The sequence below is a fragment of the Thamnophis elegans genome, chromosome 6 (genome assembly GCF_009769535.1).
Source record: "Thamnophis elegans isolate rThaEle1 chromosome 6, rThaEle1.pri, whole genome shotgun sequence".
Taxonomy (NCBI): domain Eukaryota; kingdom Metazoa; phylum Chordata; class Lepidosauria; order Squamata; family Colubridae; genus Thamnophis; species Thamnophis elegans.
In genome coordinates this window covers 18,318,473-18,344,882 of record NC_045546.1, presented here as the reverse complement: position 1 = coordinate 18,344,882, position 26,410 = coordinate 18,318,473, and the positions used below count along the sequence as shown (strand labels likewise).

The following is a 26,410-nucleotide window of genomic DNA, read 5'->3' as shown; positions in this document are numbered from 1 at the left end:
TAAGCCATGCCCACAGAACCGGTAGTAAAAAAATTGAATCTCACCACTGGCTCAGCTAATTAGCGCAAGACAGCGGATTGCCGCGTGTTAGCTGTTTTACTCACAGGCGTTGACATTGAATGTAAGTTTTGAAGCTTAAAAAGGTATTGTGAGCCGCCCGGAGTCCTTCGGGAATGGGTGGCATACAAAACCAATAAACTAACTAACTAACTAACTAACTATTGAAGCGCACACTCACCGAACTGGTTGTTAAACTGGTTGCATCCCACCACTGGATAGCACCATTCACCAGAAAACAAACTGGTGATCACCACTTGCTCTTAGTCTTCTAGGAATGTCTGTCAATTTACTTTATCGCTGATATGGTTCATCAAACCAACTGTGACTCACTGGGTGATTTCAAGAACAAGTCCATGCAGGATTCTTGCCAATGTTTCTGTTGCCATTACCTTCTTAGCAATAGCACTTAGATTTATATATATTAGTGTCACAACCCCTGGTAAGCCCCAATTATGGGAGGAAGCTAACTGCTTCCATCATCTGTCAATCGGCTCGTCACAAGAGTCCATCACGACAGAAACCCAATATTTTTACTGTTGCCTTTGTTATATTTGTGTTTTTATTTGTGCTGATAAATAAATAAAGGGAGACTAGTATAGATCTATTTCAAGCTATTTAGCTCTCATCAGCTAGCCATACCCTTACTGGGATTTGAACCTGTGCTGTATTGCATCTCAGGCAAACGTCTTAGCCATTATGCCACAGGTCTCCTTATCAGCTGAAGCCAGGGAAGAAGGTATATATTTTAGTGTCACAACCCCTGGTAAGCCCCAATTATGGGAGGAAGCTAAGTGCTTCCATCATCTGTCAATCGGCTCGTCACAAGAGTCCATCACGACAGAAACCCAATATTTTTACTGTTGCCTTTGTTATATTTGTGTTTTTATTTTATTTTATTATATATATATATATATATATATATATATATATATATATATATATATATATATATATATATATATATATATATAATAGAAGTGCATATCCCACTGTAAAACATTTTCTCCTTCATCCTTAGAAATTGTTGTTGCTAGTCTAACTTCTGCGGTTTAAATATTCCCCTGTGAGAATGGTAGAAAATTTTCTCCACTTGAAATGCTATTACCTAACAGTGAGAGCTAGATAGCAGTGGAAATTGGTTCAGTAGGATCAGGCCTTCTTCTCTTCACCCAAGTAACTGAATGCCCCTTGATTGTTACTTTTCTCCCAGAATCTGGGTCAACTGATAATTGCTTGGCTGATTAAATTCTTCTTGCTAATAGAGGTACAAGTGCATTTGCAAGGCCATTGTCATGTATTATGAATTGCCCTATTCTGTAAATAGATAAATAAAGTCTTTCTCGGCCACTCTCCTTTTCCATTTGCAGGCATATTGTGAAAACACTTCTCCTGGGTCAAATACTCTCCTTGCTGATTTGCGGGACTGCGGTCACAAGCCAGTTTCTTGCCGAGAAATACAACATCAACACTCCAATGTTGCAGAGTTTCATAAACTATTGTTTGCTTTTCCTAGTGTACACAACAACTCTTGCATTTAGGAAAGGTAAAATGGAATACGTTGAGTTCAAAGAGTTCCTGTATTACTCTCCAACCATGTCCTCCTTCAGAATAGTCCATTCCATCCCCTAATTTAATTCTTCTTAAATTTTATCCTTCTCTCCTTCCTTCCTTCCTTCCTTCCTTCCTTCCTTCCTTCCTTCCTTCCTTCCTTCCTTCCTTCCCTCCCTCCCTCCCTCCCTCCCTCCCTCCCTCCCTTCCTTCCTTCCATACATCCATACATCCCATTTATAAGGCTCACCAACTCACCAAGGCAGTTCTTGGTGACTAGCATAGAACTAAAATAATAAATAGCTATAGCACTCAGATAGCACTTATGGGACACAGTGGCTCAGTGGCTAAGACACTGAACTTGTCGATCAGAAAGGTCAGCAGTTCGGTGGTTCGAATCCCTAACGCCACATAACGGAATGAGTTCCCGTTACTTGTCCCAGCTTCTGCCAACCTAGCAGTTCAAAAGCATGTAAAAATGCAAGTAGAAAAATAGGAATCACCTTTGGTGGGAAGGTAACAGCATTCTGTGCACCTTCGACGTTTAGTCATGCCAGCCACATGACCACAGAGACGTCTTCGGATAGCACTGGCTCTTCGGCTTTGAAACAGAGATGAGCACCCTCCCTAGAGTCAGGAACAACTAGCACATATGTGCGTGGGGAAGCTTTACCTATATAGCCCTCTGTAAGCGGTTTGCAGAGTCAGCATATTGCCCCCAACAATTTGGGTCCTCAATGCCCCCAACAATTTGGGTTTTCATTTTACCCACCTTAGAAGGATGAGTCAACCTTGAGCCTGGTGAGATTTGGACTGCCAAACTGCTTGCAGTCGGCAGTCAGCAGAAATAGCCTGCAGTACTGCACTCTAACCACTCATATAGATTCAGAGGCATCAAATCCAATATATACCTCTTATGATGCGGACAGCCAACTATCTTAACCTCTGCTTCAAAGTGTGCCTTTTTCTTACATTCCCTTTTAAGTTCCCATGTTGGTAGAACAGAAAAAGGGAGCATCTGTGGAATAGTAGATAGCAGAGGTGGGTTCCTACCAGTTCGCGCCTATTCGGTAGAACCGGTTCGTCAAATCTACCGAACCGGTTAGAAGAGGTTCCACCAGTGGACCCGGAAATCAGGCCACACCTACAGAAGAGGTTCCAAAATTTTTTCAAACCCACCATTGCCACAGAGAGAGAGAGAGAGAGAGAGACAGACAGACAGACTGACTGACTGACTGACACAGAGAGAGAGAGAAAGAGAAAGAAAGAAAGGAAGAAAGAAAGAAATAAAAAAGGAAAAAAGAAAGAAAAAGAGTGTGAGAGAGATGAAAGAAACAAAGAAAAAAGGGACAGAGAGACAAAAGGAAGGAGAGAGAGAGAGAAAGAAAGAAAACACATGGCCAACAAGCCACTCCCACTAGGTCACATGGCCAGCAAGCCACTCCCACAAAGGCCACACCCACAGAGTAGGTTCCAAAAAATTTTGAAACCCACCACTGGTAGATAGACTGAAATGTTTGCTTTTTCTTCAGATGGTGATGGACTCTTGCAGATCCTAAAGAAGAAATGGTGGAAGTACATTTTGCTTGGATTGGCTGATGTTGAAGCTAACTACACCATTGTAAAAGCCTATCAATATACAACTATAACAAGTGTCCAGGTAAAAAGAATAGTGAATATTTTGGCATGTGACGCATTATTATTTCTACTGCGACAAGAGTTTGTCTAGGCAACTGCTATTTACAATGTAATATAATAGGATGATCTAAATTAGATCCTAACTATTGGTGATCTTGAGAGGATCTCTGTGTTTCATAGGGTTGGTGCGAGAATGCAGTAATAGTAGAAAAGCATCAGTTATGCCAACTTGGATTCATTGAAATATGCCGTATTTTTCGGAGTATAAGACACACCTTTCCCCCTCAAAAAATAGGCTGAAAATCTGGGTGCATCTTATACACTGAATGCAGCATTTTTCTTTGCCTCCTGAAACCACGCCCCTTCACCAAAATGGCTGCACATAGCTTGTAGGAGGCTTTCAGAGAGCTCCTGGGGGCTGGGGAGGGAAGAAATGAGCAAAAAATGGGCCGTTCTTTGCTCAATTTTGCCCCCCCCCCCCGCAGCACTCTATAAGCTTCCTAATGCCCTTTTTTGATTTAAAAAATGGGCCCGTTTTCGTGAAAAACAGGCCGTTTTTTGCTCATTTTGGCCCCCCATCCTCCCAGGAACACTCTACAAGCTTCCTAAGGGCTATTCATGTTGTGTTTTTTTTTTAAAGAAAAAAAAACGGGCCAGTTTTTGCGAAAAACGGGTTGTTTTTGGGAGATCTGCAGAGTGCAAAAACTTCTTTTTTAAAATTTGCCTCTTCAAAACCTTGGTGTGTCTTACACTCTGAAAAATATCGTAATTTCAATATTGTACAATAAATTAGAATACCATTAGCAATAGCATATTGCAATATACCGCTTCATATATACCACACTCTCTAAGGCAGGGCTGGAGAACTATGGCCCTTTATGATTTGTGGACTTCAACTCCCAGAATTCCTGAGCCAGCCATGCTGGCTCAGGAATTCTGGGAGTTGAAGTCCACAAATCATAAAGGAGCCATAGTATGCCATCTTTGTTTTAATTAATTTACAGAGTCAGCATATTGCCCCCAGCAATCTGGGTCCTCATTTTACTGACCTCAGAAGGGTTGAAGACAGAGTCAGCCTTGAACTGGTCAGGATCGAACTGCTGGCAGTCGGCAAAATTAACCTGCAATGCTGCATTCTAACCACTGCAACCACCACGGCTCTTATCAGAATGCCGATTCCATCTGTTTTAAGATCGAAATGGCTTTTAAAATACAGCACTGGTCCTCTCCGTGTAGCTCCTGAATTCAAATGGAAAAGTTATCCCACATTGCTGTACCGAAACTTACAATGACCTCATTTTATACACTCCCTAAAATGTGTTTTAATGATCACATTGACCCCTGATTTTTAAGCTGTTAAAAGCCTTCAGGAAAAGAAAAGCCATTAATGGAAGATCACAGCATGCACTCTGAGGGTTTCTTCACATAGCCTTGAATTATATCAGCTTCTTTGCAAAGTAAAAACATTGCACTTTTGTGCCCTTTGTTATGTCTGAGGCCTGAACATCCTTTGGCACGGCTGCTGAGATGGATTGTGCAATTGAACTCACAGTTTAACAGTGAATGGATTCTCAACTTTGCGAATAAATGCAAACAGAGTTTTAGTCTGCAGTCTACTAGATACAATCATTTCCTTGCTGACAGGGCACTGTTGATGTTTCATCAGTGGCTTTTTCTTTACGAGGAGATCTTTTTGATAATACATATATTTGTATTGATGCTACTGAAGCAGGAAAATTTCTATCGGTCTAAAATTAGGACTGAATTGAAAAAGAAGCATTATAGCAATAGTGCTTAGACTTATATGCCGCATCACAGTGCTTTTACAGCCCTCTATAAGTGGTTTACAGAGTCAGCATCTTGCCCCTAACAATCTAGGACCTCATTTTACCCACCTTGGTAAGGATAGAAGACTGAGTCAACCTTGAGCCTGGTGAGATTTGATCTGCCAAATTGCAGACAGGCAGCAGGCAGCAGGCAGCAGAAGGAGCCTGCAGTACTGCACTCTAACCACTGTGCCACCACGGCTCTTTTATTATTATAATTATTTTTATATAATTATTTTGTGACTTCCCAGAAAAGTAGGGAGGTTTTGGTGGAAGGTACTCTCGTCCCCGCCTGACAATCCAACATTTTGCTCTATAATGTTAAAAAATCAGAGATAGTTAGTTGTAGTAGTTAAAGGTAATGGACTAGAACAGTGATGGCAAATCTTTTTGGCACACAGTGCCCAACCTGGAACATGTGTGCTCACCAGCCCCTGGAAACTGAAAGACTAGCTGGCTGGTGCGCATATGTGCACTGGACACCTGGTCTTCTGGTTTCCAGTGCGTGCATGTACACCAGCCAGCTGGTCTTAGTGTGCACCAGAGTCCTGGAAACTCAGTTGGGTGACGTCATGCGCGCATCGAAAACCAGAAGAGCAGCTGGCGATCGCACTCGTACCCACAGAGAGGGCTCTGCGTGCCACCACACATGCCTTAGGTTCGCCATCGTGGGACTAGAAGCTTGGAGATTGTTGTTTGAATTATGTCTCTTAGGCATAAAAGTTGGCTAGGTGACTTTGGATCAGTCTGTCTCAGCCCTAAACTGGGAAATCAAAGATACTGCATCTGTCTACCAACCTGCATTAGATCAAAGTGGAAGTTTACAGTCCATAATCTCATAGCAAAGAGGTCTTCATCCTGCAGTGGATTGATTCAGGATGTTGTTGTTGAGTAATAAACATTAAATATACCCCAATCTCAAATTTAGACTATTGATTAACATGCTTAACTATTCTTTTTCTAAGCACCTGGGGACATATTGATGTTATAATTCAGTTGGTGTTTGGGGAGCAATATTTCGACCCATAAATCAAGAGAAACTCTCAAGGTCTCCTTAACCTACTGACCCATAGATACTTCTTTGGGAATCACTTTGGCAAAGTTGCAGGTTGTTTTTTTTTAGGAAGTGAGAGTGATCCAGCTGCTTGTTTTCGATAAGAAAAACCAATGCTGTCTGCTTTGCTTTCAGACTGATTTTAATTTGAAGAACTATTTTGCAGATATTTTTTTTTTCTTTTGAGGCTGCTAGTAGTAGGAACCCAGTTGCTGTTAGAGCCAAGGTGGCGCAGTGGTTAAATGCAGCACTGCAGGCTACTGCTAGATCAGCAGTTCAGCGGTTCAAATCTCACCGGCTCAGGGTTGACTCAGCCTTCCATCCTTCCGAGGTGGGTAAAATGAGGACCCAGATTGTTGGGGGCAATATGCTGACTCTCTGTAAACCGCTTAGAGAGGGCTGAAAGCCCTATGAAGCGGTATATAAGTCTACTGCTATTGCTATTGCTATTGCTGTTTACCAGCTGCTAAGACACAAGTGGCACTGAGGTTCCTCGCATTAAGTGGGGCCTCCTTATGAGGAAATCTGGGTAAAATCCTAGAATTCTAGTACGAAGTTCTTCTGTGGGCTTTATTTAAAGTTCAAAAGATTACTGTATTTTTAGGAGTATAAGACGCACCTCCCCCCCCAAAAAAGATTGTGGAAATGTTGGTGTGTCTTATAAACTGAATACAGCTATTTTTGGCCTCCCGAAGCCCTGCCCCTGCATCCAATTTTTGTGAAAAATGGGACATTTTTGCCTTCCCCCACCCCTCTGAATCACTCTGCAGTTTTCAGAAGGGCGGGGAGAAGGGAAAATGCCCCAGTTTTGGCAAAAAACAGGTGCATTTTTGCCTCCCCCGAGCCCTGCCGAAGCCTGCAGAGTGTTCCTGGGGGCCAGAGAAGACAAAAAATTTTTTTCCTGACTTACGTCTTTGAAATCTTGGTGCGTCTTATACACCAGTATGTTTTATAGTCCAAAAAATAAGGTAGTTTTTTAAAAAAATATCTTAGCCTTACCTTAACATTGGAGCAAATGATCTAGTGCAGGGGTAGTCAACCTTTTTATACCTACCGCCCACTTTTGTATTTCTGGTAGTATTAAAATTTTCTAACCACCCACCGGTTCCACAGTAATGGTGATTTATAAAGTAGGGAAGTAACTTTACTTTATAAAATTTATAAAGCAGAGTTACAGCAAATCCCTACCGCCCACCATGAAAGCTGGAACGCCCACTAGTGGGCGGTAGGGACCAGGTTGACTACCACTAATCTAGTGTTAGCTAGAAGGTCTGTAACTGTTTCGCAACTGTAGCAAATTTAAGATATGTGGATTTCCAACTCCTAGAATTCTCCAACCAGAATGAAGTTTTCCAACCAGCATGAAGTCCAAATATCTTAAACTTGCTACAGTTGAGAAACACTGGTCTACAGTACTTATTTGTTAAATTTATATCTTGCCTGAGCTTCCCTCCAAAGCTCAGAATTTACCTTTTTAAACTGTGCTGAACAGAGAGTTGTTGGTTCAAAGTTACACAATGAATTTCCATGGCTGAAGATAGTCTTGAACTTGGGATTTACTAGTCCTAATCTAACACCTTAACCACTACATCACACTATTTCTTATGGTATGGACATTTGGGGATACATCAGGAGGAAATGGATGCTAAATTACAAAGATCAGAGGAAGAATCTCTTTGATTCCTGCTCTGTGGTGGCCAGGTTTTAATTTCAAAATATACTCACGATCACCTCATGAATTAGCATACTTTAGTTGCTCTTATTCATATCTTGTTAAAGTTTTGTCAAAAAGTTTGACTAGGGCACTAAACTTTGGCCAGGACAAAGATATAGTTGGCATGAGGGGAAAAATCTCCCAAAACAAAGCATAACTTTGGTTTAATTTAAATTTAGAGTAAGGAAAATATATTTCATTAATCTAAAGCTAATAACATGACTATGTATAAAGTAACTGTCTTTAATTTTTCAATTTATCAGCAGCTTTGGAAGGACTTTAGAGTTAGTTTATATAGTCCTGTGTTCCATTGAAGACAATTTGAAAATATCTCTTTGAGTTGAGTTCAGCCATTAAGCTTTCTCTGCAACAGTCTGGAAAGACTTGCCTTCTAGAATTTTTTCCCCAGCGTAGGCTTCAGTCCTTAGACTTCCTCATGGTCTCTCATTGATATATTTACTAAGTGTCATTCTGCTTGGCTGTGGTTGATCTACCCAAGATCAAATAGTTTCCTTGGTAGCTCTGTGGTTAGAGTGCAGTACTGCAGTCTACCTCTGCTGACTGCCAGCTGACTGCAATCTAGCAGTTCAAATCTCAACAGGTTGACTCAGCCCTCCATCCTTCCGAGGTGGGTAAAATGAGGACCAGATTGTTGAGGGCGGTATGCTGACTCTTTAAATTGCTTAGAGAGGGCTCTAAAGCGGTATATAAATCTAAGTGCTATTGCTATTGCTGCTTCTAACTGTATAAAAGCCATTTAGGCCAGGGATTGTCAAACTCAATTTTATTGAGGGCTGCATCAAGGTTGTGTTTGATCGTGTGTGTGTGTGTGTGTGTGGCCAGGTTCGGCATGGCCAGCTCGATGTCACTCATGTCCATGTCTGTGTGTGTGTTTGTGTGTGTGTGTGGGTCTGTAGTAGCCCAAGTGCTCTGCCAGCAAAAACGAGCTCCTGAGCTCTGTTTTCGGCTGCACCTCTCTGCCAGCGAAAACAGAGCTCAGGAGGGCTACACTTGGTCTTTTTTCACTGGCAGAGGCACTGCGAGATGGTCTTTTTCTGTATCCAGGGTGGCCCGCAGACAGTGGTGGGTTTCAAAAAATTTTGGAACCTCTTCTGTAGGTGTGGCCTGCTTTCCGGGTCCACTGGTGGAACCTCTTCTAACCCGTTCGGTAGAGTTGATGAACCAGTTCTATCGAATAGGAGCGAACTGGAAGGAACCCACCTCTGCCCGCAGATCTAAACACCCTGCAGACCAGATCCAAGCCCTGGGCCTTGAGTTTGACACCTCTGATTTAGGCTGTTTACACGGTCAGATACCTGAACATCTCTCTATCTGGATGCGAAAATACCACTTCCTGTTCTTTTTTATGATGGGGATCTTTCTTTTTGCATATGGCAGCTCCTGGACTGTTTTGGGATTCCTGTGCTGATGGCTTTATCATGGTTCATCCTCCGTGCAAGATATAAATTAATCCATTTCATTGCTGTTGCTGTTTGCCTGTTGGGCGTAGGGACCATGGTCGGTGCGGATATATTAGCTGGAAGGCAAGATGGTGAAGGTAAGATTTGGGCAAAGTAACTTGCTAAAACTCTAACCATGATAACAGCAAGGGGCTTTTTCAATATTTTAAATCCATTGCTGAGACTCAGGTTTGTGCCTAGTGGTGAAGAAAATTCTCCGGAAAAATCTGGCTAGACAAAATAATAGTTTTTTTGTTTGGATGGAAAAGAAATTTATACTCTGCTAAGTTCAGAAGTCAGTGTGCTTCATTAGTAACCTAGATATTTTAGCCTAAAATAAGATAGCTAGCTAAATTAAATGATAAATATATATGTGTATGTATATATACATAGGAACACATAGAGTATTTTTCAGAGTATAAGACACACCTTTCCCCCCCCAAAAGAGGGTGAAAATCTGGGTGCATCTTATACACTGAATATAGCATTTTTGGCCTCCCAAAACTACACCCCCTTTGCAAAAATGGATGTGCAGAGTTTGGGAGGCCTGCAAAGTGCTCCTGGGGGCTGGGGAGGGCAAAAATGGGTTGTTTTTTGCTCGTTTTTGCCCCCCCCAACCCCCATGAGCACTCTACAAGCCTCCCAAAGCCTATGCATGTCCCGTTTTTTTATTTTAAAAAATGAGGCGTGCAGAGAGTTTGGGAGGTTTGCAGAGTGCAACAACTTTTTTTTAATGTGCCTCTTCAAAATCTTGGTGCGTCTTTTACTCCGGTGCTTCTTATAGTCTGAAAAATATGGTACTTTTACCTAGATACCTGTAGCAAAATCAATTTAGAAGAAAATCTTTGGCAGGAAAACGGCCTGTTCTCTCTGTTTTATCAAAAACAAACCGGGGGGGGAAAAATGTACCTCCAAATATTTAGAATTACTATTGCCAAGTGCTGACTGTGCTGTACAGTACAGGTCGTACCTCAACTTACAGCAGTTCATTTAATGACTGTTCAAATTACAACAGCACTGAAAAGAGGCTTCTCACCGTTTTTCCTGTTTTGACCATTGAAGCATCCCCATGATCATGTGATCAAAATTCAGATGCTTAGCAACTGACTTGTGTTTATGACAGTTGCAGTGTTGTGAGGTCATGTGACCATCTGTTGTAACCTTGTGACAAGCAAAGTCAACGGGGAAGCCAGATTGATTCTCTTAACAACTGTGTTACTAACACAACAGCGGCAGGGATTCACTTAACAACGGTGGCAAGAAAAATTGTAAAATGGGGCGACACTCACTTAATTGTCTTGCTTAGCAACAGAAATGTTGGGCTCAATTGTCATGAGGACTAAGTGTATTGAGAAAACATAACCATTTTTTTGTTGTGGGTGGATTTATTTTAAAGGGGGAAAAAATGTGCCTTACGCCATTGCAAGACTTAAGTCAATCCGCTTTGCCCTTTAAAAATCCCTCCAATTCCACATATGGGCCAAAAAGATGAGCCATTTGAGGATGTTCAGGGAGCTGGGTGTGTGGTAAGCATCAGTGGGATGTAAGTAACCGATTGCCCATCCATGTGTTAACTGCTTAATAGATCAATGACTTGACTGAGTGTAGAGAGCATCACGGCAAAGGTACTTAACCACCAGTCCGTGGACCAGCACTGGGCCACAGCATGCCAGAAACTGGCCCATGCAAACATGGGAAGCCCCATTGATGGCGTGTAGGCAGCAGGCAAAACCATGCCCCTTCCGGTCAGCAGAAAAACATTTCTCCGCAGAACTGGTCCCTGGTGCCCAAACGATTGGGGGCTGCTGACTTATAGCAATACTCTGTTTTTATTGCTTATTTATCCTGGAACAGTGAGTGAGTTTCTCTTTGGATGGAAATGTCACAAACTGTTCTTATGAGGAAATCTGATAGTAGATATACAATTACTGCTTTCTTTAGATAGTAGAAGGGGGGGAGGTAGCTTAGAGAAAAATCCTTGATTCATATTTTGCTATTCAAGATACTTGCAGTATCACTGTACTTCAGGTTTTTCACCTTAGCTGCAAAAAAGCTTACTGTTTTTTGCTTCTCCTGCAGCGTATCCTATGCTTGTGATGGTGAACCTATGGCATGCATGCCACAGGGGGCACATGGAGCTCTCTCTGTGGGCACGCGAGCTGTCACCCAGCTCAGCTCTACCGTGCATGCCTCCCGCCAACCAACTGATTTTTAGGTCTCTGCCGGACATGCGGGAGACACACGTGCATGCACGGGGGCGTGGGGGGAGCACGGGCATGGCACACCCTTTCTCATCACATTTTTGCTTTCAGAAGGCTTCAGGGAGGCCTGCTAGGCCCAAAATGGGACATGGGAAGGCGTGCATGAACGGGGAAAGTGGGGGTGTGTGTGTCACATGCATGCACAGGGGGAGCGGGCGGGAGTGCATGTGCTCCTGCGCTTGGCTTTTGGTCTCAGGAGGCTTCAGGGAGGCCTGCTAGGCCAAAAATGGGGCATGGGGGGCATGCACATGTGAAGGGGAAGGACGGGGTGCACATATGCGCAAGGTCAGGACGCATTGCATTATGGGTGTGGGAAGATGCGCTGTGTATGTGCACAATTTCAGCACATGAGGAGAAAAAGGTTAGCCATCACTCTACTATGCCAGTGATGGACTGAGTGCCTAAAGCTCACACGTGCGCGAGAATGTGTCCGAACCACCAAAATGCAATGCGTGGGCTGGCCCCGTGTATGTTCCTCACCATCCCACATATGCGCATGTGGCCCCCGCATGACCCCTTCCCCCACGCTTGTGCAAAGCCACTTGCACGCCCCCGACCCCGCACGTTCCTTTTTCCTTGCATGAACCTCGCCCCTGCACATGCCCCACTCCCATGCATGTGCGTGTGGGCCCCCCAGACATGCCCCACCCCCCAAGCAGGTGCAACAGAGACCCGAAGACCAAGGTGGCATGCACGTATGCGCGGCAGAGCAGAACTGAGATGACGGTTCGCGGGCCCACAGAGAGGGCACCGTGTGCCACCTGTGGCACGCATGCCATTGGTCCGCCTTCACGGTCCTGTGGTCTTCTCCAAAACATGGGGAGCAATTGTCTTCCTCCAAGGTTTGACATTGTGGTGAGGAAAGCATCTGAGACCCCTCCCTCCCTGCCAAGGTATTCCATCCCTTATTCCATGCAGTCCTTGGGGAATGGGAAGGAAAATCCAGCCCTTTGCTGCCAACCCCTCTATTCATACAGTTCTTAACTCGGCCACACAATTCTCCAAAGCTTTAAGAGGCCTCTTATGTAATTGGAAAAATTATCTAGGTCTCTTGGTTTGCTACTTGTATGTCTGTTATAATTAAGACATCAGCCAGTTTCTTTTAATATATCTAGTGTAGCATCTTTTTCCATACCATTCTTGAAGCCTATTATTTTTTAATCCTTTCTAATTGTCCGCACGCTTGTCCAGTAATTTATCCCTCTGGCATAACATCTTTTAAATACGGTCTGCCTATAGAGGAAGATATTCTAAATATTAACTTTGGGGCCCATTGTTCAAAAATATCCTTTGAGATGTCCAGCGTTAAAATATTTTGCTTCATTCTATATGAGTAAGTGAAATTTAAGTGTTCTTCTCCTTGTAATCTTTGTTCCTTCAGCTTCCCTTCTGGTGTTCAACCTTCAAAGGCTTATCCTATCATGTTTTTTTTTTAAAGAATTCAAAACAAAAGCATTTTCTATGTGAAGGACTCCAAAATCCATCTGGGTCCTTAGTTCATTTCTAATCAAATTTCTAATTACTCTTTTTTTTGTTCATTCCAAAAAAAATATGTTTGAAGTCCTTAAACATGTATTTGGAACATCTTTCACTAAAGATTAAAGGAATCTTCAAAAAGTTTTTCAGACTTGCCGATCCAAAGATTCTTCATAGCTGAAAAGCAATTAAAAGCAATTTCCCAAAGTGATTAGAAAATAAAGTTCAGATAGTCCTCAACTCATGGCCACAGCTGAGCCCAAAATTTCTGTCGCTAAGAAGGACTAAGGCAGATACGATGGCACTGTTCCAGTTCAAGCAGGGTTTGGACTAGATGACCTCCAAGGTCCCTTCCAACTTTGTTATTCTATGTTCTAAAAGTAGTTTTGCTCTATTTTATGACCTTTCTTGCTTGTTGTTAAGTGAATCAGTGCAGTTGTTAAGTGAGTAACACGGTTGTTTTGTGAATTGGACTTGCCCATTGATTTTGCTTGTCAGAAAGTTGCAAAAGGGGATCCCATGACTCTGGAATTCTGCAACTGTCATAAATATGAGTCAGTTGCCAAGCATCTGAATTTTGATCTTGTAACTGTGGAGATGATGAAATGGTTGTAAGTGTGAAAAACGGTCATAAGTCACTTTTTTCGATGTTGATGTAGTTTGAAACCATCACTAAATGAATGGTTGTAAATCAGGGACTACCGGAGTATGAACTCTGTGTCCTTTAGAATACGCTGACCTTCCCCCCCCCCCCCCCAGTTTGAGCCAAAGATGGCTATTTCCTTGTTTCTCATAGCTGCCAGAAAACTCTCTTTTGCAGTCTCCTTGTGAGGAGCAATTGTTTGGAGCCCTTGTCAGTGATCTTACATCCTCTTCTTATCTGGAGAGGAATTATGAAGAACTGGTCTACTGGCTGACTTTTCATTGTGGTGCAAATCTTTGAATCTGCTTTTAGCAGAACCATCTTCGGCTCACAATTTCTTCCCTGGAAGCTGCACCTACCTTTTAAGTTTCATACGTGTTTTTTTTTTAAGTACGAGATTCATATTCTAGATAAAATCATAAGTTCAATAAAGGACCCACATGCTGAAGTCTGCCCTAATGATAGGCAGAAGTCCAATAGCTCTTAACCCTCTTACAATAGCAACGTAGTCCTCAGAAATTTTTCATTTGTTTAATATCACTTATTTAAAAAACTTGTTGCTCTGCCTGGAAAAATATCCCCCGCCCATAAAAAATATGCATTTCTGTTGAAAAGAACAATTTGGACATTGAGCAAGGTTCTTAATAGGATCGTGTTGCATCAAGGCTTAGTAAAACAAGGACTAAAAATCTTGGCCTGAAAATAAAATAAAATAACATCCCTTTGGAACCTTTCTGAAATGCAGAACTTTGGTCTAGCTCTTAAGGAGATTGATCTATTGATTTTCATGGAAAGTTAAATTAAGCCATTAATGCAAAATACAGAGAGAGATGTGGGGAGGAAATCTAAGATTCTGGACAAGATAATCATTGACATTAACTGAATGTGCGGTTTCTGCTGGAGTTCTTAAAATATCCAAGATCAGGTAATACTTTGCTTTGTACAGAAATATCTTATCAAATAGAATTCGCTGCTCATCAGTTTTTACACTGATTGAATTAAAAGGTTCTTCAGTCGCTAAGTTGTGTCCGACTCTTTACCACCCCATGAACCACAGCACTCCAGGGTCCCCTCATTTATATTTGTTTAGAAAGCACCAAGATGCTTCCATTCGAAAGGAATAGCCCAGTGGTGTCAAACTCAATTTCATTGAGGGCCACATACTGTTGCCCGGGTATTTATTTATCCTAATCCTGTATTAGACGGGAAAAGTCCTGATTTTATTGAAAATATCCGGACCAAATGCAATTTCTAATATTGAATTTTCCCCCTCTCCAGGGGGAACCCCCTTGTGGAGTACTGTGAAGCCATTACCATGGCAACTCCACTGGGCTGTACCGTAGAAGCTACTTTACAGCAGTACAGTAGAAGCCATTTTAAGGCACAACAGGCTGTATCTTAACAGAACACACACCCAGAGGAGTGTTAGGGGTGGCTCGGGGGCTAAGACGCTGAGCTTGTCGATCGGAAAGATCAGCAGTTTGGTGGTCCAAATCCCTAGCGCCACGTAATGGAATGAGCTCCTGTTATTTGTCCTAGCTTCTGCCAACCTAGCAGTTTGAAAGCACATTAAAAAAATGCAAGTAGAAAAATAGGAACCACCTTTGGTGGGAAGGTAACAGTGTTCCGTGCACCTTCGGCATTTAGTCATGCCAGCCACATGACCACGGAGACGTCTTTGGACAATGCTGGCTCTTCGGCTTTGAAACGGAGATGAGCACTGCCCCCTAGAGTTGGGAATGACTAGCACATATGTGCAAGGGGAACGTTTACCTTTACCCCCACAGTATTTGTTTCCAGAGAGTAAGTCATCTGTGTATCAAGTTTGGTTGAGATTGTTCGAGGCGTTCCAGTATTATGCTGGAACACACACACATACACGCAGCCATTTTTATATATATAAAAGAAGAAGGAGAAAGGAGACTTCTTATAAAGACTTCAATATTGGAAATGTTATTAATCACCCTTTTTAATTTTACCATTCAAATTCCCTCTGTTATTGTCTCTGTTTTCTGTGCAGGAAGTGACGTAGTGATTGGAGATGTCTTAGTCCTCCTTGGCGCTTCATTATATGCCATTTCGAATGTGAGTGAGGAATACATTGTGAAAAATCTGAGCAGAATGGAGTTTCTAGGAATGGTGGGCTTGTTTGGGACTGTTCTCAGCGGTCTGCAGCTGTAAGGATCTACTATTAAGTATTGCAATTGTAATTAAGAAAAACATTCACATCACAGAATGGTTTCTCTTTTATGTATTGGTGGGTGTAATTATTAATCCCTTGTTAACATCGCAATTAACCTTTGTGGGTGTTTGAGCATCTGTGGACTTGCAAGGGTGTAACCAGGCGAGATCTTCACATTTCTTGACTTGGGCCATCATCAAGCTTTCTTATATTTATTGCTTCTCCTCAACTTTTTGTGTCTTTTCCTATGTGTACCTCTTACCTTCCATAGTAAACAGGACACAAGGTTACAGGGGAAGCTCTCAGATTGCACCTTAACATCTGAAGATGAATAAGTTTTGATTTGCTGGCCTGATCTAATGTGCACATTTCATAGCCTGAATTCAGTATTCATCCGTTTATGAGCTGATTGTGCAGTCGGTTGGATTGTCAAGTCCAGCCAATGGTTATTCATGCAAATAATCGCTTTGACTTTCATAGAATTAGTCATGGAATTAAAGATTCTGTGAGGTTAACCATTAGTAAGTTCAGATCCTGACTTTCTGCAATCATTGCTACAGACTGAAATCTTTTACGGTTTCAGTTAGCAGAAATTCAACTGTTCATGTCACTGTTTCATTTCTAAGTTTGCTTATTTACTTTAGAATTTGTAAGACATCTATGTTGGTCCTTCGAATTCCCAACTCTTATTTGTAATTACATAGTTAGAATTAGAATTAGAATTGAATACAATAGAGCTGGACGAGACCTTGGAGGTTTTCTAGTCCAGCCCCCTGCTCAAGCAGGAGAACCTGTACTATGTCAGACAAGTGACTGTCCAGGCTCTTCTTAAAAATCTCCAGTGATGGAGCCCCCACGATTTCTGAAGGCAAGCTGTTCCACTGATTGATTGTCCCCACTGTTAGGAAGTTTCTCCTTAATTCCAGGTTGTTTCTCTCTTCGTTTAGTTTCCAACTGGTATTTCTTGTCTTGCCCTTTGATGCTTTGAAGAATAAGTTGACCCCCTCTTCTTTGTGGCAGCCTCTCAGATACTGAAATACTGCTATCATGTCGCCCCTAATTCTTCTTTTCTTTAGACTAGCCGGGGCCAAAAACTTGCAGCCGTTCTTCATATGGTTTAGTCTCCAGGCCTTTGGTCATCTTAGTTGCTCTTCTCTGAACTTTTTCCAAAGACTCAGCATCTTTTAAGTAGTATGGTGACCAAAATTACAGAATCTCTCTGAATGATTTGAAACAGTTCTTCTCATGTTTCTTGTCATGTGGACTGACTTGCTGTTTATAAAAGGATTCACATTCTCCATACTGACTTATTTGATTGTAATAACTAGACTAATAAAGTCTGAAGCTGGGAATTAGCTGCTAGCACAGTGTTCTTCGTACTGTTTCTTAAGTAATACTTAATATTAATAGCAAGCTGAATTTCTGGGTGTGGTTCCTTATATAACTGAAGTAGTTCAAGGGAGGTCAGGGAACAAACCTGCATATTATTAGTAAGATCACACTCTTACATATCAAAGGCCATTTAGAAGAGAATGGATTTACTTCAGGCCTTAACTGTAGGGCTGATGACATATTATGAACTATTGTTTTCTTTGCATCTACTTGTATATTGGGACCAGTTTTATACTTTTGATATGGTCAAATGACTAAATCAATTGTTATTCTATTCTAATCTCTCTCTCACACACACACGCACACGCACACACATACACACACACTTTTGTTTTAGAACAGATTTCTGGTAAAAAGAAGTGAGAAAAAAATGTTAAAGAATAAATATACTTCTTTAGTTTCTTTATAAATGCTGATTAACTTTGGGAAAAGGACGTGGAAGGAATATTAAATAAGTAGGCTTTTAATTTCCATTTTAATCCTCTCTGTCCTGATTTAATTCTTGATTGATTTAACAAGTAAATATGTTTCAGTTAGTAAACTTCTTGTCCGTTATAATGTACTATGAATATCTGTTTTTTGATACGCCAAATGTTGAGATATACACTTATGTACTTGAATGCAATAAAACCATTTTATAGATTTTTAGTTGAGCTTTGGAAAGTTCTGGGTTCTTTAAAAAAACAACAACCCTCTTAACTTGTGTGTTACGGTTTTCAACCCATCAAAAACTTATTACATATTTAATATATCACCATCATCTGAATCCTACCCCCCCCCAACACTTTGTAGCACAATGTTTTATTTTAAGAAAATTTATTTGACAAATTGGACTCCTTTCTCTAAAGGTTTACTCGGATATAAATCTGTTCTTCTTTAAGGAGCAAGAAAATGTGTCTAAAAGCTGTAATTCTATACATTATGACCATTAGATGTGGAACTAACTTTTAAGTAAAGGTTAATTTGTTATAAGATGATTTGTCTATTAATTTAATCTATTACTTGTTATTTTATTCTAGACTCTGAAAACAATAGCCTCACATTTTATTGAGCATTTCTTTTCTGTTTTTATTCTTCCTCCTCTTTTTCCCCTGCCATTTTTAGAGCTATTGTGGAACACAGAGACATAGCTAATATTCAGTGGAACTGGAAAATTGGTATGTATGAGTGTTGGAACAGGAACAATAAACTGAATTGTTTTGCAAATCAGGCCTACTTTCATTATGTTACCTAGTGAATTAAAATAAATAACAAAGTGGGGCTAGAGAGGATTGTTTTTTTGTTTTGCAATGCTATGTAGTTAACAATTTTTTAAAAAAACTGTGTAAAATCCAGATATTCTGCTTGCATCAAATATAAAGGATCAGTACAATTAAACTCAATCTTCCCTGCATAATGAATGCAAAATGAAGTCACTCTGTATATGTCTTCATTTTGAGGTCATCTCCATTTGCTATATAAGTCTGTGGATATAACATTAATTGTCAATAAGTGTTTAATTTAGCAGTCTTGAATTCCCATCTGTTGTTTGGCTACTGTTCATTGCCAGCCAGCAAGATCAGCAGTTAGGGATTGTTGTTTTGGGACAATATGCACATAGATCAGGGGTGTCAAACTCATTTCATTGAGGGCCACATCAGGGTTGTTTTTGACCTCAGGGGCAGAGGTAGGTTCCTACCGGTTTGGACCGGTTTGGCCAAGTAGGTTTACATTTTTTTTTTATGACTGCGCATGCGCATTCCTTAGCAAACCGGCAGTAGCAGCAGCCAGAACCCAACCTTGCTCGGGGGACTGAGGTGGGTGTGACCAGGTTGGGCATGGCCAACTCAACCTCACTTGTGTCGGGGGCACCTTTAGTGGCCTGAGTGCTTTGCCAGTGAAGATGGGCTCCTGAGCTCCATTTTTGGCTGCGATGACCCTCTGCCAGTGAAAACGGAGCTCCATTTTTGCTGCCAATGGCACCGCGAGCCGGTCCATCACTGTTTCCAGATTGGCTCCATGGGCCAGATCTAAGCACCCCATGGGCCCGATCTGGCTCCTGACATAGATTGACACCCCTGACATAGATTCCGACAGTTTTACAAAAGTATTGGTGATGGGGCGGGGGTGAGGGGGAAGAAGCAATTTCTCAGTATTGGTGTTTCACCTTGCCCCACCTTTATCTTCTTGAGATTCAATCTCTGAACTGACAAGTCGTTGATTTCTTCTCCAGCCCTGCTCTTCGTGGCTTTTGCCTTGTGCATGTTTGGCCTGTACAGCTTCATGCCGATTGTGATTAGAGTGACCAGTGCCACCTCCGTCAATTTGGGCATCCTGACAGCTGATCTCTACAGTCTTTTCTTTGGACTTTTCCTGTTTGGCTACAAGGTAAGTGAAACCTGGATCCCGATAACTGAGGACATTTAAGTACGATTGGAATAAGGTCTTAAAGCATCAGCGGTTTTGCAACCCTTTAATAACTAACTGATTTATTGTAGTGTTAATGTTTGTTGATTAGAATTCACATTTATTACAGCAGACTTTTTCGTAGACTACGTCAGATGCACAAAGAATAAAAGAGTATCTGCAGATACCTTATTTTTTGGTGGAATAAAACGATGTTAGCCACCTTCCCTGGTAATGCAGTTGTGACTGTCAAGTGACTGATCATACAGCAGACAACAAATGAGGTGGGCAGTTACTCACATTAGCTTAAATTAGGACAGCTAGTGGCTACATGGAACTCCAAGTCTCCTTTTATGGCCCCAAGAGCCCTCATAAGTCACCTCCCCAAAATTCAGTAGTAAAATATAGAAGCGTGCAGCTTTGCTGGATTTATTAAGCCTCTCTTTAATATCCCAATTTTCCTCTTCATTTTCCAATGGAAAACTGTTTCTGTTCCTTGTCTATAGCTGGTAAAATTCTTGGAATTAAAAAAAAGTTTCCCTATCATTTTAACTCTGACTTGTTGACTTATTGTCATTTTGATTTTATTTTTCACTGAGTCAAAACCACAATTCCGAAACCACACTTGCTGGGAACACATGTCCTACTCCACTAAAAGCAAACTAAGCATTTTTGTGAATTAGTTCAAAAGTATGAACACAAGCGGTGTTGCGTTTCCCTAAAACTTGGGCTCCTGAAACTGCCATGAATTTTGAGATCTGTGGTGCCACCGCGTTGAGAGAATAGCAATTTGGAAAAGTCAGAGCACATATTACCATGAAAAGAGGCTAGCTCTCTGTAAGCTCCCCAGAGATAATAACCCCATGGTCTGAATAAGACCTTGAAAGTTTAAGGTAAAAGTAGCACATATGCGCTAGTCGTTCCTGACTCTAGGGGGCAGTGCTAATCTCCGTTTCAAAGCCAAAGAGCCAGCGCTGTCCAAAGACGTCTCCGTGGTCATGTGGATGGCATGACTAAACGCCTAAGGCGCATGGAATGCTGTTACTTTCCCAACAAACGTGGTTCCTATTTTTCTATTTTTACTTTTGCCTGCTTTCGAACTTCTAGGTTGGCAGAAGCTGGGACAAGTAACAGGAGCTCACTCCATTACGCAGCACTAGGGATTCAAACAAACAAATAAACAAACTGTAAAAGTTTACTCTGGTTTATTTGGTGAACTCTGCGGGCTTGCTGCAAGTCTCCAACACAGAATGTTTTAGAGTGGTAAATCGGCATTATCTACTGCATTTGGATAACTGATTTGCTAAAATGTCTGTGTGGGGAGGAGATTAAGCTTCTTTTAAGAAGCTTAGACTTATGACTCCAAAAGGTCATTTTCCTAGCAAAGCTGCTGTCTCAGATTCTTGGCCTCCAGCTAATTTCAAAAGAGCAGTTTTTTTTGGGTTTAAAGCTCTTTGTTTTCCATACAGACCACTTTTGTACTTCTGATTGGATTGTGTCAGTGGTGGAATTTTTTTTTTTTTTACTACTGGTTCTGTGGGCGTGGCTTGGTGGGCATGGCAGGGGAAGGTTACTGTAAAATCCCCATTCCCTCCTGATCAGCTGGGACTTGGGAGGCAGAGAATAAATGGGGGAGGAGCGAGTCAGAGGTGGTATTTACCGGTTCTCCAAAGTACTCAAAATTTCCACTACCGGTTCTCTAGAACTGGTCAGAACCTGCTGAATACTACCTCTGGATTGTGTGTATCTGACAAGAACATCTTTATACCATAACATTGACTTGCTGTGTGTTTTATAATATTGACAGTTGAATTAGGCAAGGTTAGGAAGTGACTCACAAACAGCTTTTGTTTCCATTCATAAGGTCCATAGTTCAGTCACACCTCTTTGAGCTTCAACAGAAGGATAGGAAATAAGCATGCTTGGCAGTTTTGGAGAAGCAACTTTGAGTTCAGAATATTTAATACAGAGCTGGAATGATATGAAGCTACCTTGAAAAGCAAACCTTTATTGCACTAACTCTTGTTGATTAAAGATTATTGAAGCTTTTCAGCTTACTCAGAATTCTTAATAGGTTCTTTTCTCAGAAGAAGAATTATATTTAACTAACTAATTACATTTTTCTTACCACAGCAGAGCTTTCCACACCTCAGAGCAATTCATTCAAATATGTGCAGACCAATGTTTAATTGGATAACACTTTATTTGTGATTGGATTTAAAGACTTCTAAATGTTTGCAGCAGGAATGCATGACGATTTGGGCCACCAAAGGCCGCACTTTGATTTTGAGTGAGGTGCCAGGAGTCAGGGCAGAAAAGTAAACTTGGTTTCATTTCATTTATATTTCAACAGAAATGTAATTAATTATGGTTAATATAATTACTCCCCAATTACAGCAGGTGATGGTATCTAGCCAACCTTTGGTGACCTTGAAAAAACTGAGCAGATTGGATCCAGTTAATATTTGGATAGGAAACACTGGGAATTCCAGGGCTATAAACTTGACTTGGAGGTTGGAAAACCATCTCAAAAGAAGAAAGTGCCAACCAGTGGCAGGATTCAAGTAATTTAACAACTGGTTCTCTGCCCTAATGATTTCTTCCAACAATCAGTTCACCAAACTGCTCAGAAAGTTAACAACCGGTTCTCCCGAAGTGGTGCGAACTGGCGGGAATCCCACCACTGGTGCCAAGCTTGTTTCATTTAGTTGCCAATAAAACAGGAAAGGCATATTAATATAGGAGCGCTCTAGGGCACTCATGTGATTTCGGGAAGCCTTGGGGGGGGGGGGGGAAACCATGTGGTCAACTGCTGACCAAAAGCAGTAAATCAGGCCTCTAACTTTTAGTGACAGAGATCAGAGTGTCTCTGTGGGAATGAGTCTTCGGGTTCCCTTCCCCCAAGTCAAAATTATTAAAAATAATAATACATGCCTATTCTGTAATTTTCATTGTCTACCAGCAGCAATTAAAATATTACATTGGAAGCAAAAGTTCTCCTGATTTGAATGACTGCCAAATTAGAGTGTTATGAAACATTTTGAGATAGAGTCTCACCTTTGCATATGGATTTGGTGCCTTGAATTAGAGCTGCTACTTCATGTATGAAGCCCTGAGTACATTATTTCACTAGTGCTGGATAGATTGGAGCTGCTTGTAGATTCTTCTAGAATTTCTGGCAGGCAGATCAGCTATCCTTAGTCTGGGGACCGAAGGTGGCTTCAGATTTTTTTAATGCTTTTCTTGTCTTCTGCATCCAAGTATTTTCAGCTTACATACCAAAATCAAAGGTCAAAGCTCAAGATGGATACCAATGGACACCAGCATAAATCTGCTCCTGTAGCTAAATCATCTTCAGTTTTGAAGGAACATTGAAGCTAATGCTAGACCTAAGACTTACTGCATTTTCTTCTGTTGTTTGTTTGTCAAATTGTTTGAATCAATAATGGGAGGGAAGGTGAAAAGTACAGCTGGCTAAAGAGAGCAAAAAAGTGATGTGAGATTGGCGCAAGGCCTAGAATTAACCCTCCCTCTCCCATTTTCTTAATCTGTCCATCAAATAGCACAGGTCTTGAGTTAACCCAGTAATTTATGTAATTCATTGTAATTGAAAGAATTTGATACAGTGAATCCTCTGTCGTTTCAGTAAAGCCTTTGCTGTTAAAAAGAACCCACAAAATGCCTTGCCATCTAGTATAAACCATGTTGATGTCAACTGTATCATATTATCATATACTACATGACACAAATTGAGGGGTTGTTTGTATCATCATATAATTGATCCACAGGGATGCAGTGGCTCAGTGGCTAAGACGCTGAGCTTGTCAATCAGAAAGGTTGGCAATTCGGCGGTTCGAATTCCTAGTGCCGCGTAATGGATTGAGTTACCATTACTTATCCCAGCTTCTGCCAACCTAGCAGTTCAAAAGCATGTAAAAATGCAAGTAAAATAGGAATCACCTTTGGTGGGAAGGTAACAGTGTTCCATGCGCCTTCGGCATTTAGTCATGCCATCCACATGACCACGGAGATGATTTTGGACAGGGCTGGCCCTTCAGCTTTGAAATGGTGATAAGCACTGTCCCCTAGAGTTGGTAATGACTAGCACAAGGAGAACCTTTACCTTATAATTGGTGCAAATGATATCATTTACATCGTTTATGCAATGATGTTTTAACACATGTAATATCCCTCACTCCTCTGGATGCCCATGTTTAGGCATAATTAATGTATTTATTTATTTTGTTACATTTATGTAGCATATATTGCAGATGGTGATCCTTTGAGAACTGCATGCAATGAAATTTCACTTTAATGTATACTGATTAGTGCACATTCAGAGTGCCGACAAAGTTATTATTCTATTCTATCAGGGTAGATGAATGTTATGGTTACCCATGTTTGTATGGAAAAGACTATTCATCTCTGTCCCCCCCCCCCCTTCTCTCTCTCTCTGACAGTTTTCCGTGCTGTATCTCTTAGCCTTTGTGGTCATCATGATTGGCTTCATCATGTATTGCTCCACCCCAACCCGTACTGCAGAAGTTCCCTCAACCACCTTGCCAATGGCAGATAGTACTGGATTTGACAACCTTGCTTTAAAAATTGAGGAGAACCACCTGGAATCCACTGACACTCTGACATCGCAGAGCAACAAAGAAGACAGCCAGGCAGAAGACACAACTACAAAATTAACAGCCTTGTGAAATATGAAATTTAAGCTGCTGGAGTTGCTCTGCAGAAATCAGAAAGCACCAGATGGCACTATGTTATGGTGGACAAGCTGGAGAAATATCAATGATGGAATCTGTGTTCATGACAAAGTCTAGAAACATATCACCAAAACAAGGAGGGCTGAGATCCTTACTTGGAACACCAGTATTAATTCTTGTTCACTGAAGATTATTCTTAGAGCTGACAGGTGAATAGAAAAGTAGAGACTACTAGGCTGTCTTTCTATCAAAGAAAGCCAGATTATACTCAGAATAAACATGTGTCTTATTTTGAGTAGTTTCTTATATTCTAAAACTTATACATGGTCAATGAGGTTAGCAAAAAGAAAATGGAAAGATGGAAAACAAGAAAGAAAAACACAAAGCCTAAAATCAGATGGCAGCTAAGATCAGAGAGGCTGGGAACAGAGATCAAAGTTAGTGAAGCATCCTTACTTCCCAGGCTGCTAAACCATGAGGATGGGAAATCTTGCATTTTGGAAGTGTGAATCCTGTAATAGACACTGATCTTTATCCAGTTAACATGCAGAGACAATGTATATTGTTCACGTGAATTTAATCGCAACACAATTCTTGAAGACTGTTATATTTAGGTTCAGTTGCATTGACAGTTGCTGATGCTAATAAATGAAGAAAAAGCATGACTAATTTTATGATGCGAAAAGACGCATCAAGCCCTTATTCCAATTGTGCATACGTGTGCGTGTGCACACACATATTTGAATTGTACCTGTTCTGTTGGCATAGTGTGCAGAAACCAAACAAGATACTTTATTTTTATTTTTTTTGCAGGAGATAAACTATTTCCTAGATCAATTTCTTTGACAATCTAAAGAGACTGTTAACAAGTGGTTTTCCAAATGGTATGAATGTCAACGTTCCTGAAAATCTTAACTCCAGTAAGGAAGTGCGGAAGCATCCGGTGTTAATATGGCTTCCAAAGCTGACAATGAATGCATATGTGTATATAAACAGAAGGGAGATATTCGTCACCTTGCTGAAGTCTAGTTGCTGAACTATACCTCCCAGCATCTCCTACTTTGACCACACTGGTGGAAGTTGCTGACAGTTGTAGCTCAGCAACCTTTGGAGGGTCCTAAGTTCTCCCACTCCTGATATAAGCAGAATAAAATGGGAACACTGGTCACCATTCCAAATTCATCTCACCAGCAACTCCAATGAGATAATTTGAGTGCTCTCGGTGAAGTAGAAGTAGTATGTTCTACTTCCCTTGAAAAGAGTGATAAGAAACATACCTGCTTTTTTTTAATGGCATTTAAAAAATAATGTGGTGACTCTTAAAAGAATTATTGTCCCACCTCTGGGAAAAGAAAACAAGGAGTCAGGTCCTATTTCAAAGTGGCTTGGAGGAAAACCACAAGGACTAAGTTCTCTCATTGTCCTCTGTGCATTGGAACACAAGCTACTTGAACAATTCTAGGCAATTGTTCAGAGCAGGTCTTGGTACTTCTTAAAGGTAAAGGTTTCCCCTCTCCAGTCATGTCTGACTCTAGACATGCTCATCTCCGTTTCTTACTCAAGGAAGTCAACATCTGAATACCATTTCCATGGTCGTGTGACCAGTATCACTATATGCCAAGGAATACAAAGAACTTTTTCCTCCCCACCGAACTGGTACCTATTTATCTACTCACATTTGCATGCTTTTGAATTGCTAGGTGGGCAGAAGCTGGAGCAAGAACAGGAGCTCATCCCATCCCACAGCACTTGGGTCTCGAACACGGGCTGTCAGCTTTCTAGCTGATAAACTCAGTGTCTTTAACCTCTGAGCCATTATGTCCCTTTGGTACTTCTTTACCTTATTTATTTAACATCTACCCTATATATCCTTGTGGGAAAAGTAGGTAGCTGGAGCTTTCTCCTACCACATCATATCTCTAATGGAAGACAGAATTCTTGACTTCTAGGATCATATGGGAACAGTATAGCACTAGCACTTAAATTTATATACCACTTCACAGTGCTTTACAGCAATCTAAGTGGTTTACAGTGTCAGCATATTTGCCCCCAACAATTT

General features: G+C 41.2%; 1 protein-coding gene across 1 annotated transcript in view; it reads left to right on the top strand.

The window, feature by feature from the left end:
* The window catches only part of SLC35F2 (solute carrier family 35 member F2), a 38,023-nt gene extending 11,944 nt beyond the window's left edge, over positions 1-26,079 (top strand). The window contains exons 2-8 of the mRNA XM_032219217.1: positions 1,428-1,603; positions 3,141-3,268; positions 9,239-9,398; positions 15,701-15,857; positions 18,359-18,411; positions 19,467-19,621; positions 24,100-26,079. Coding sequence (XP_032075108.1) covers positions 1,428-1,603; positions 3,141-3,268; positions 9,239-9,398; positions 15,701-15,857; positions 18,359-18,411; positions 19,467-19,621; positions 24,100-24,345 — 1,075 coding nt within the window. The 3' untranslated portion in view covers positions 24,346-26,079. The remainder of the gene's footprint in view (positions 1-1,427; positions 1,604-3,140; positions 3,269-9,238; positions 9,399-15,700; positions 15,858-18,358; positions 18,412-19,466; positions 19,622-24,099) is intronic.
* Positions 26,080-26,410: the final 331 nt, after the last annotated feature.